We start from the raw sequence: 12,495 nt of genomic DNA on the forward strand, positions 1-12,495 counted from the left end.
ACCTAGAAGTGACACACACTAATGAAATTCCAATGTCCTAGGACAAAAGGACTTGGGTGAATCTATCTATCTATAAACCTGTGTCTGGTCACTGTCATAGAATTTACATGCCAATGCGGGATGGGTAGAGACTATGGATTGAATGGGTGTTTCTGCGGCGGTTCCATACTCACACAATCAGCCTATGGATAAGAAAACACAAAGAGTGACAACAAGTTTCTACAAAATTACCCATCAGTCTATAAGCTCGAGAGATTTTTAGGAAATTTCATATACACCTATTATCATGCCTACTGGTGAAAGGAGAAAAACACCTATTTGACCCTGATAGCGGACTGGTTGTGAAAACTCAACTACAGGGAGTGACTGTTTTTCCAATAATGAGTAAAGAACAGGTTGCATTCAGGAGCAACTTCTTCTCTATACAAGTAGTTCTCAGAGTGGGGCCAAGGGACACCTGGGGGTCCAATAACTGTCTCCAGGGGGTGCACAGCAAAATAAGGATTAGTGTAACTTTACTGTAATTTATTCACTAGCAAATTTGAAAAATTTATTACAGAATGAGTACCGATTTCTCCCCACTTCTCTTATTCAGGTTTACACATGAATACAAAACAATAATCCTTCAATGTAGGTGTCCATGAAAAACCAGACATTTGTCTAGTGGATGTTTGGGGCCTGTGTTATTTAGTTGTCTGAAAGAGGCCTGCAATTAATGTTATTTTATTGTCCATAAAATGTCAGAAAATTGTGAAAAGGGCCCATTGTAATTTCCAAAAGCCCAGGGCGATGTCTTGACATTTCATGATTTATCTGACAGTCTGAAACCAAAATACATTCATTAAATTTACTATATTTAACAAAGAAAATAATTATCATAATCATAATTTGAGAATCTGGAATCTGAGAATTTTTGTCATTGTTGAAAACAATTACTAGATTATCAAAATAGATGCAGATTAGTTTTCTGTCGATCGACTTGTCTATTAATGAACTAATTATTTCAGCTCTAATCGGTGACTGTAAGACATTTGAAAAAAGAACGAAGGAAAAAGAGGGCACGGTAAAATATACTGTATAGTTCAGTTATTTCCTAAATCAGCCACATGGTCCAGTAGAAAAGGTCTACTACAGCAGGCATTCATGTTGAACCAAAACCATAAGAGTAAATTACACAAATATACCATCATTACAGAATTTACTCAAATTTGCCATGTTTGTAGAAACACATTTCTATAAAACAAAACAGGTTACAGCGTCACAAAGCTTTGCAGATGTTTTGCCGATGCCAAATGATCTCCACGTGAAAGGGTGGGACAGCTCAGATGATCTTTGGCCTCTGAGGCAGACACAGATTATAATACGCAGTTTGATCCCAAAAATCTGGTCCCTTCCAGCCACACCAGCCCTGAGAAACATAATGTGCATACCACAGTCAACACTGTGCAGTACATAAAAATGTATACTTTACAGAGATAAATGAGATGCAGCCAGTGTACACGCTTGGAACAGTTACCTTGTCTGTGATGACCTGTAGGTCCTCCGCCCCTGTGTAATGTGGATCTAGGATGAGATAGCGGATCTGCCCGGTGGTCTCACTCCATGCCACACCTAGAATAGTGTGAGCTAAAACTCCCCCTCCTGCAACACAGGGGAAAAGTTACCATGCCTGTATGTATGATAAGAATAGGGGTAAATTCGCATGTCTTTGCTAACCATCACTAAAATGGGCTTTTAAATAGTTGAAGTCCCCCTTTAATACCTTTAATTACATTAAGATGTTGTGAAGTTCCCTGTCAATGAAGTCTTCTGCTTTGAATTCTCATTGTGATGTGACCCATTTACAGTACATTTCACTGACTGTGTTTTACATGTTGCAATACAGTAGGTGTTATTATTTTTTTTAGGTGAAGATTGTTGTATTACATAGAAATATATAAAGAAATGTTAGGTTTTAAAGTTTGTGTATGCTGTTTAAGTTTAATTAAAGGCCCAAATACTTGATTAGGAATAGTACTCAAACAGACATCCAGCCCCTTACCAATCATGATCGGAGTCCCTTCAGTAAGGAAGTGGTTGGCCAGTTCTCTGCCTTTGGATGCCAACTCAGAACCTTGACTAAAGAGTATACAACATTTATAAATCAGATAAACCCAAATTAATGTGCACATCATCACATACGGTCACACAACACACCTCACAAACATGATCTTGGAAGTGACCTCAAGCAGCTGGTTCAGGACAGCCTGAACCTCAATGGATCCGATCCATTGCCGTGATCCAACAAAGGACGACTGTTTGTCTCCGACATCCACTAAAGCCTGGAAAGTAGAGAGCCCATTAAAAGCATCCATTTGGAAAAAGATTTTGTATTGTGATAGTTATGCAGTGTGTCATATCTACAGGGCCACTACTGTACCTGCTGAATCTCCTTGTGAGTGGGCACAGGCTGCTCAACGTAGCCCTGCTGCTGGAACCAGGAGCAGATGGTCTGCAGGGAGCGATAAGCACAGCCCCAGCCATTGTCGTCCACGTGGTCCTGCATGTAGTGGTGATAACTGTAGATCCCCTGGACAAGGTACACCTTGAGAAAACACACACACACACACACACACGAAAAAAGACAAATCAAGGTTACTAATCCTTACAGAGTATATCTCAGTATCCATCTTCAAAAGAGGAGATTGAGGGTAACAGACTTAAATTTGGTGAATAGCCATACCTTTCCATTGTCCAGGCTGGGATGTGTGAGGACCAGATGAGGGTTTCGGAGGTAACCATCTTTGTAGGGCTCATTGAGAAAGTGATAAGCATTGGCTCTTCTAAAATAGGGCCAGTCATCTGGTAACTCATACTGTTGATGCAATTCCTACATAGACAGAGATTGTGCTCAATAAAATTGATTTTTTTTGTTAAAATAAGAACATAAATTGGGCGTCAAGCAAAGACAATGCTATGATTTTAACTAAGAAGTGTTTCACGCCAGTACAATGATCTGGATCCACTGCCTGTTGGATAAACAGTTGGACTTCCTGTACCTGAGAGTTCATCGCTATGCTGTTATTTGAGCGATTAAGATTATAACAAAGTAATAGCTTTAATGTCAGGGGAACAACACGTTGCCTGTGTGTTTGTTTGGGATTTTAAAGACTCTCAGTCTGTGGTTTTTACCTTACGTTGTGTCTCTAGTTGGCTGTCAGGCACTCCTGCTGGGTAAACCACGGTCACTAGTCCTTTCGGCTCTGGAAGGAGGAAGTGGAGAGGTTCAGGTACCAGAAGCGTGGTCCCCTTCATGTGTTGCAGGATCACTTTCTCCATCTCACACACCTGATGAGTTAGCGCCTTCAATAGGCGTTCGAAGGCACTGCAAAGACAATGTAGAAATCTTTCACGGCAAGCAGAGCCCTTCGCTGATACGGTGAGGTTCTAGAGTTTGGTCAGTAATATAAAATCAAATGTTTTTAAGGTGAGACATACTCTTTAATTGTGTCATTGCAGGTGATACGAACGACACAGTCCATGGGAAGAGTTGTAGACAGGAAGTGAGATTTCTGGACCGTTCTGCTGAGGATTGGGGCTGAAAGAGGGCCGGTCTTTGTCACCTCTGACATCAGGCGAAGGTTAATGACACTCTAAAAGACAAGTGTGAATTTATATTCAAGCACAAGCACACACAGACACCACGCGAATATCCTTTAAGGTTTAGAGCTGAAACATTTAGTTGATAGAAAATTCATTGGCATCTATTTTCATAAGTAATTAGTTGTTGGTATTTTTTTTTTTTTTTTAACCAAAATGCAAAACGTGTACTGGTTCTAGCTTCTGAAATATGCTGTTTTTCTTAAACATCTGTGATAGTAAAGTGAATATCTTTTGGTTTTTGACAAAACAAGACATTTGAAGATGCCACCGTGAAGTTTTGAGAAACTGTAATACTGTACACATTTGTCTGACACTGTATAGACTAAACAATGAATGTGTAGTGTAGACTACAACGAACATCGAGGAGGTAATGAACACTTTCATGATCCCCTGATTTTACTTCACACAAAGGCCGCCATCCCTGTCCATACAAAATGGACTTAATATTATTAATAATAATAATAATAATAATAATAATAATAATAATAATAATATATTATTATATTATTATTATATTATTATTATTATTATTATTATTATTATTATTATTGTCAGTGTTACTACCACTGTACACAGTGGCTCACGATCACCTGTAGTAGCCCCAGTGGCTTAATAAGCCACTGGCCTCTTAAGCCAGGGATTGTGGGTTCAAGTCCCAACTGGGGTGTACAGCAGAGTGGTGTAGCCCATCAACATCTGGGCTCATAACCAAGAATTTGCCTGTTATGATAAGACTTTTACAAAAAAAACTGAATATCTTTGGGTTTTGGACTGTTGGTCAGTAACAAGACGCACAAAGACGTCACCTTGGGATGTAAAGAAAAGTGTTCTGTAGTGTTTCAGGACTTAATATTGTATCTATCAGTACACAATGTGGCCAGAAGCACCATTGCCATATTCAAAACGTGTACACACCGCTCCTGGACTTTTTTTGCTTTTCTTTTTTGCAGCTCTCTTGCCAGCGCTCTCTTGTTCTTCTGTTCTGAAATAAATTAAAAAACACCTTAATTACAATTAAAACAGCTCAGGATTAAATAAAGTAAAGAAAATATCGTAAAAATGGAACTTACTGTATCCACTGATGTAAATCTTCACACAGTGTGTTTGGAGTTATTTCTTCAGGCGTTACATAAACACTTTTGTTTGGCCAGATAATAACAGGACTGTCGCAGACAGTTAGAACACAGGATTCTGATTTCACCCGAGACTGAAGCGTCTCAAATGTTCTTGAGATTACTTTGCACATTAGCAGTGCTGAAAGAAGACACACACACACACACACACACACACACACACACAGACAATATGAGTCCTTTACCATTGCTACACACCATTATGACATTATAGTTTATACCCTGCTGGTATTATTTTATTCTTGCTACCATATGTATTTTTCATGCATTTTATTTATCAGCCAATTTTAACACATCAGTTTGCTTTTACGTGACACTGCACTTTATCAACACTCATTAATATTTATCTAATAAACACCACTAGAATCTTACCATCAACATGTTACTTTGGGTTACTGTCTTCTTTACTTTTTTGTTTCTTTAGCGTAACATAACTGTGCGGGTCAGTGGCCTGCTCTTCACCTGGCTGCTGATAAAACAGTTAAAACTGCTATTCCCCAAGATTGTTCACATTAAATGCCCACCAGGAAGAAGGTTCATAGCTACCTTTGACGAAACCAAAGTCACGCCACTGGTTTTGTTTCAGGAAATGTTTACGTCTTGGGGAGGCGTTTACATTATACAATTACACATACATTTCACATAGTAAGGTTTATAAGCCGGATTCAGGTATTATTTAAGAGTTAAAATTCTTAAAGTTTACTGTTTAAGGCCAAACATATAAATTAAAATAATGAGATTTCCTACTTTTCCACAAAAATCATATTCCTGGCATTTTTGGGAAAGCTTTAAGGCAGTTTAGGGAAATAATGTTTGCCAAAAGTATACTCTAGCAACTAAATTTATATAGAAAGTGTGGGAATTATTTAAACAAACTTTTGGTGACCAATAAAAAATTGCTTTGTATGGATGGGTTTGCACTGGAGATTTTGGGTTAAGGAGGTTTTCCTCTGATAGTAATCGGGTAAATGTTACTGCATCTGAGAAGGACACAGCAGCAAGGAAAGCGAACTCTCTGATCAAAATAGGCACCGAAATCATACTAGCAGGGGAAAGTAGGGTATGTTGTCACACTTTTAACACTGTCTAGCATTTGCTGGCTACCATCCATCAAATCAAAGAAGGAAATCAAAGAAGCAAGTCTTGAGCACATATTTTGTATGCATTACATGTTCATATCTTTTCTCATTAAGGAGTTGTAGACTGTTGAATAGGGTGTGTACACTTGTGACAATTTGCCTCATTGGCACACTGCATCAGGGAAGCTGTCACACCGGCACAATTACTACTGCTGTCTAATGGTTGGAGCAGATGTGATTAGTGGGGTGGGAATGACAGCATATTTATTCCATTTTCTTTGGCATAATTGAGTCCATCAATGGACAGACGAGACTTGTGGTTGTCCAAAAGGAGGAAACAGGGCATCTCTTTTGAGCACTTGGCATGTTCATTGAAATGTTTCAGGAAGTTAACAAAGTGCGTATCTTTCATCCATTTAGAGGGATTTGCCCCTCATTTGTGGAAATGATTGCGGAAGTTGACACGGTGAAAAATAAAATAGGATGGTGTACTATTCCCTGTGGCTGAAGAAACACATCAGGGCTTGTGTACACATCTGCCCTTTTAACACCACTGTGCTTACAAACTTGTCCCAGCTGATTGGATAACACCTCTGACACACCCACCAAATGGGAGAAAACAGTCTATGGAGAAAACATACCTTGAAGCCCATTGCAAATCAGTTGCACACCATTTGGAAGAAACATGTAATACAAACAAAATGTTACAAAGTTGTGCAAATAGTTTTGAGGTTGAACTCGCCCCACATGTGAACAGGAAGTTGACCATAGAACAAGAAGTCACACAAAGTGGCTATTTGACTTTTGAGATAGGGCCTCTAGTGTTACGAACAGTGTGACAACATAAGTTACCTGCTCTCCCCTACAATTAAACGGTTGCTGAGTCACCGTTAATGTTAAACCTTATGGTATCCAACCACTACATCAAAATATATCGTCTACATACCATCTGTGCTGTCCAGCTGACATTTGAACTCCAGTGACCCTCTGACACGCAGGATGGTCCCTGTGTCGGAGGACTGTGAGTCAGCAACAACCTGAGATAACGCAAGAGAAGTAAGTAATAAGTAGCCTGATAGAAAACCAGTTTATAACGTTAAAGTAGAGCATGTTTGTAGTCTCACTGTTAGTGTGTCTGGCTACATAGTCTATGTATAGGAGCCGAATTGCCAGTAATCTACTCGCAATAGCAAGCTGGGTTTAACATCAAGCTGAACAGAAGGGCACATGGACGTTTCGTTTAGCTATTTTATCAGTAAACTTACCATTGTGGAGTTCCTTCCAGTAAAAAACCTTGCTCTCTGCTGTTCTCTATGTACCGGAGGCTGACATGTCTGTTGTAGGAAATTTCCAACGTGTCTCTGGCTGCTGCATTCTATTGGATCACGCTGGCTCCGCCCATGAATGTTGCATTCAAGTTGACTCGTAAATGGAAGATATTAATGGATAACACGGTGACAACAGCAGTGGTTCCAGACCTATTTTGGCTCGTTTTAGTGGTTTTACTCAAGTAGCCCATACTTAAGTAGGCCTACACATTGGAGGTACTTGGAAGTATTTGAATTTTATGCAACTTTAGATTTATACTTGACAGCTTTAGTTACTAGTTACTTTTCAGATTACACTTTTTCAAACACTTCCTGCCAGGTGAATACTTATGAATCTCCAAATTTGGGGGGTTTGATTTGAAGGATTTTGTGTTCTGTCCATCCATCCATCATCAACCGCTTATCCTGCGTACAGGGTCGCGGGGGGCTGGAGCCAATCCCAGCTGACATCGGGTGAAAGATTTTCCTACTTCTTGAGAGAAAAAAACTTGTATTAGCTGGAAAATACATTGCTGTTTTTCTGAGCTCATGAAAGGTTGACTTTAGATACAGTAGGCCTAGCTGGTTCTCACAGGACAGCGACATTCCAAACATTTGATAATCTAATAGAAAATACCTTTTACATTACATTTAGCTGACGCTTTTATCCAAAGAGACTTACAATTGCCTCTGGAGCAAGGAGGGGTTAAGTGTCTTGCTAAGGGATGCCTTGGTGGACGTGTCACATACACATAAATGCACTAGTGATTTTAATCCAAAAATATCATGTACAATAGTACAACATTTACAGGGACCATTTCACTGCATAATGAGTATTTTTACTTATGATACTTTAAGTAAATTTAGATGATAATGTTTTTACTTAAGATTTTAAATGCAGCACTTGTAGTGGAGTATTTTGATTTTCAGCATGATATGAGAACTTTTAATTAAGTAAAGGATCTGAATACTTATTCCACCCCTGGTTTGTTTCAAATTAGATTAGGATATTTCAGAAAAAAGGATTTGTAAAAGCCCTGAGGAGATTGAATAATCTAATATTTTACAAGAAAAGGCAAAAATTACAGAGGATTTTGACAAAATAAACATTATTTTGTGCAAATATTTTTCTTCATTTCTCTCTCTGGGCTGCAGCTACAACCTCACTTTTGTCTCACCTGTCTTAGTAGAGTTGCATTGTTGTTTCCTATTCAGCTTATATTATACTAATAAAAATTCGTTGGTTCATCTTCAAACTTTCTGTCTATAGATTTACAACACAATTACACTGGTGACAGTTGGGAAAGATCTACATATATGTTCTTAGAGAATTATAAAAAGAGTGAAAAAACTGTGTGTGTGAAGCATCACACTTTGCATGAGCAAACAACAGAGAGACATGGACGTACTATAAATTTTCCTGCAGTGGTGCAGTTTGTACAGAATTGAGTGCATCTCGAATGTTGGTTCTTTACTATTGAGTGATGCATACTATATCTAATTATTTCAGCATCATGTGTCAACATTGTTATATTTTTACCTCTTTGTTGAGTTTTTTATTCGTTTTTTTACAAGGACAAAGACTGCGAGGAGAGTGCAAAGAGCCACAATTAATATAGAGAATAACAGTGAAACCTGTATCACGGTGCATTAATGCTTGTTTACCTCAGGCTATCACATGGCAGCCATGCGTATTAGGCCAGGCAGGGTGAGTGGATGCAGGGTTAGAGATACTATATGTTGTTGCTATGCATGTAGAATTGGGGGCTTTCTAACAGTCGTTGTTTGTAGCAAACATCACAACTATTTGACCTTCACAATAGAAAGAAATTATCATCAAAAGCTGTATTTGGAGGCAAATTTAGATACCAGTTCATACTTAACTGCTTTTAGCCAAGCAAAGGATTTTATGGCTAAACTATATGACTATTTGTAAATGAAAGGACCTTCTGAATTGAATTTACATTACAGCCCTGTTACACTTTCAATATCTTCAAACTTATTAACTATTTCTCTTCATTATTGCAAAGACAAATAAAGCACATGCTGAAAAGGAGGTCAGTTTTATGTCAGGCATATTTTGTAGTAACATTGCTTCTGGATAAAATCAGCAAGGGTTTGTTAGGATTACAGGGGAAAGGAGCTGAAACGGTTCCTGTCATACATTCAAATTCAATTATCTGAGTGTAGTAGATTGTCAGTTAAAATAAAAAACAAACCTATAAACACACCTATCAGGCCCAGTGCTTGTAGTGCACTTATGAATGAAAATGCTGGGATTGTATTGTCACTTGAATAAGATATTTGGCAATAACTGTTATTTTTGAAAATGTAGAAAAGAAAACATGGGTTTGCCTGAAGTGCTCATTAGTTTCATGGACCTGTTTTGTCCCACGGTGCTCAAAAGATCCACTGCTAAATCCACTAGAGCGCACAAATGCAACATTACCAAAGATTTACTGTCAGTATCTATTAAAGGGCTTTATGTGCCTGAATGTTGGGATCTGCCTGAAAGCAAGTTTCTTCCACTTAAACTAAGTGCAGCTCGAGTATATACATTGTAACTGTCTGATGTCATGGCTGTTAGGTTCCAGGACTTGATTTGTGATGAGACTAGCTATCGCTCTGCGTATCATAAATAGAGTATCAGGATCTTTTGTGCAGAGACTGAATATATGGAAGGCACTGTATGAACTCACATTACGAACGCACATTCATCATACGGACATAAGAAAAGTTTTGTATGGCTATAGATAAATTTTGAAATACATTTTTGTGGATTTTGTCCGCCATCACTTGTAAGTGATGGCCAGTATGAGCAGGAAGAACAGCAAGAAAAACCTATGTCAGTGTTTATATGTGCACCTGACTATTATTTTAGGACAGATCTGAAAAATTGTGAAGCTACCACACAGTTTTTCAGGAAATGTAATAAGGAAAGACAAAATTGTTATACTGTTTTTATTCTCATTCATGACCTCAACAGTGGTGGTTGTTGTTGTTTCTTTAGAGCAGTGAGACATTTGGGATCATGTTGTGCTCATAGGATACGCTTGAGAACAAGCTTCTGCTAGTCCCCATGAGTATGTGTACCGCTTTACATCTTAAAGACAAATCTAGTTCATGAAAATCTAATTATTTGTCTATATTAGACAATATACGAAAATATACTGTATATACGCTATGGGCAACATGTCTACCCAGTGTTGTTGCTCTTTGTGTTTTTGTAGCAGTGGAAGGATTGCATGTTCCTCCGTGAGATAAAGTTATGTTACCTGAGAAACTTTTCAAAGCAAAAATACATAGGCCTACTGTCAGCTTTTTTCAAAGCTCCTGAAAGTTGCCATCAAAAAAACTGTAAAGATACATTTAGATTTTCTTGTTGTATATGCATGTGAGTTGTGTGTAAGGGGAAGAGACAGAGCAACAAATTAACAAAAAACATGGGCATTAACAATAGTAACAATGCTACTTTCTGTTGTTGTCATCTTGACTGTAAAAAGTTAATCTCAGGACAACATCTAAGAAACAAATAGATGAAAGAATAAGAGAAAAAAAATCATTATGCCCAATCGAACTGTTGGGAAGTACTGTACTTACTTGAGTATTTCCACTTTATGTTACTTTATAAAGTAATTTCACTCCACTACATTTCAGAGGGAAATATTGGACAGGTTTAGTTGTGACGAAAAGTCAGAATTTAGATCCATTGTAATCACTTCATAAAATATACACTCTTACAGATTGAACCTTCCAACAGTTTATAATGTTAAGTCGCTTCACTGGCCTCCACCAGCCACACAGTAGTAATAATACAAGAATGATACCATCCATCCATTGTCAACTGCTTATCCTGCATACAGGGTCGCAGGGGGCTGGAGCCAGTCCCAGCTTACATGGGGTGAAAGGCACCCTGGACAGGTCGCCAGTCCATCGCAGGGCCACACAACCACTCACATTCACACCTAAGGACAGTTTTCAAGACACCAATTCATCTAGTCTGCATGTCTTTGGATAGTGGGAAGAACATGCAATCTCCACACAGAAAGGCCAGGGCAACCAGGGTTTGAACCCATGACCTTCTTGCTGTGAGACAACAGTGCTAACCACTGAACCACCACGCCAACCACAAGAATGATACATTATATGTAATTAAGCTTTTATTTTTAATATTCCTGCACATTGTTGATCATACTTGTTTACTTTGACTTAAGATTAAGTAGCAGAGCCTTGTTAGATTGTAGTATTTATGCTTTTACTTAACTAAAGGATCTATACTTCTTATACTGCTTCTTCCACGAACAGAGAAGCTGTCAGACTTTCTCGCTTCTTTTCCTTCTTCGTATACACACTTCCTAATCCAGGACCTTTTCTATGTTTCCTTGTTATCCTGGATGAGAGCTGCCTCCTCCTTCCCCACACTGAAAGCAAACTCTACCAGCAACAGCTGACTGAATGACGAGTCCAGTGATCAATTTCAGTCTCAGTTCCGCGATCAGTAAGCTGATAAAGATGTTGTCTTCACCTCTACCTCTTCTTTCTGTTGGTGCAGGTCTTTTCAATTCAACATTAAGACACAAAGCAACACAAAGCCAAAAGGACCTTTCTGTATTGAAATTTAATTTAGTGTCCCACCTTGGCAGAGATCAAAAGGTCCATGTTGTATATAATCATGACAACGAGGCTTGTTCATGCCAGTGCAGGTGGTGCTATCTCCTCTGGGTGCTGGTGAAAGCCAGCATCGACAGCTGTCACCTCTGTGGTGCCAGATGGGTCACAAAGACCCGGGGATAGCTTGCAAGATCTGCTTCAAGACATTACACAGGGTTCATTTTCACTTGCATCTTGATTGGAAAAGTACAGAAAGAGGACATTTTACTTCTGTCCTAATAGCGGCTACTTCAGTATGCGTTAGAAGTTCTTTTTTGTTTAATTTCCACATTAAGTTGAATTTGTTGGTGTTTTAACTCAGCCCCCACCTTAAAAACAAAACTTTAAAGCAAATGTACTTGTAAAAAGGATATATCCTGTTTAATTAAGCATGTGAGATGTTTATCAACCCTTGTCTGCGTGGCGAGTTGGCCTTTAAAAATATGATTGTTTGACAAGACCCTTACATTTGGATACAGCAGGTTTAAAGTTAGTCCTCTCATCTACTGACGACGAGATCAAAACAGGTTGAAGTACCATAAGATCTTAAAGCAACAGCTCAGTCACAATGAACTTCCCTCATATCCAATAAGAGTTCTGGAGCTTTGGCTCAGGACAGTACATACATGACACAGGTCTGTATTGTTGGTTTCAATATGTTTTGTAATTCATTTAAGAGTAAAT

General features: G+C 38.6%; 1 protein-coding gene across 1 annotated transcript; it reads right to left on the minus strand.

The window, feature by feature from the left end:
- Positions 1-510: 510 nt before the first annotated feature.
- ufsp2 (ufm1-specific peptidase 2) lies at positions 511-7,266 on the minus strand. Its single transcript, XM_046048276.1, has 12 exons — positions 7,120-7,266; positions 6,801-6,891; positions 4,713-4,896; positions 4,558-4,624; positions 3,478-3,632; positions 3,172-3,364; positions 2,723-2,869; positions 2,420-2,584; positions 2,197-2,321; positions 2,042-2,118; positions 1,517-1,641; positions 511-1,408 (listed from the first exon to the last, which is right to left on the minus strand). Exons 1-12 carry the CDS (start codon positions 7,120-7,122, stop codon positions 1,322-1,324), a joined length of 1,419 nt encoding a protein of 472 aa, XP_045904232.1. The 5' UTR covers positions 7,123-7,266; the 3' UTR covers positions 511-1,321.
- Positions 7,267-12,495: the final 5,229 nt, after the last annotated feature.

Source organism: Micropterus dolomieu, linkage group LG04 (genome assembly GCF_021292245.1).
Source record: "Micropterus dolomieu isolate WLL.071019.BEF.003 ecotype Adirondacks linkage group LG04, ASM2129224v1, whole genome shotgun sequence".
NCBI classification, from domain to species: Eukaryota; Metazoa; Chordata; class Actinopteri; order Centrarchiformes; family Centrarchidae; genus Micropterus; species Micropterus dolomieu.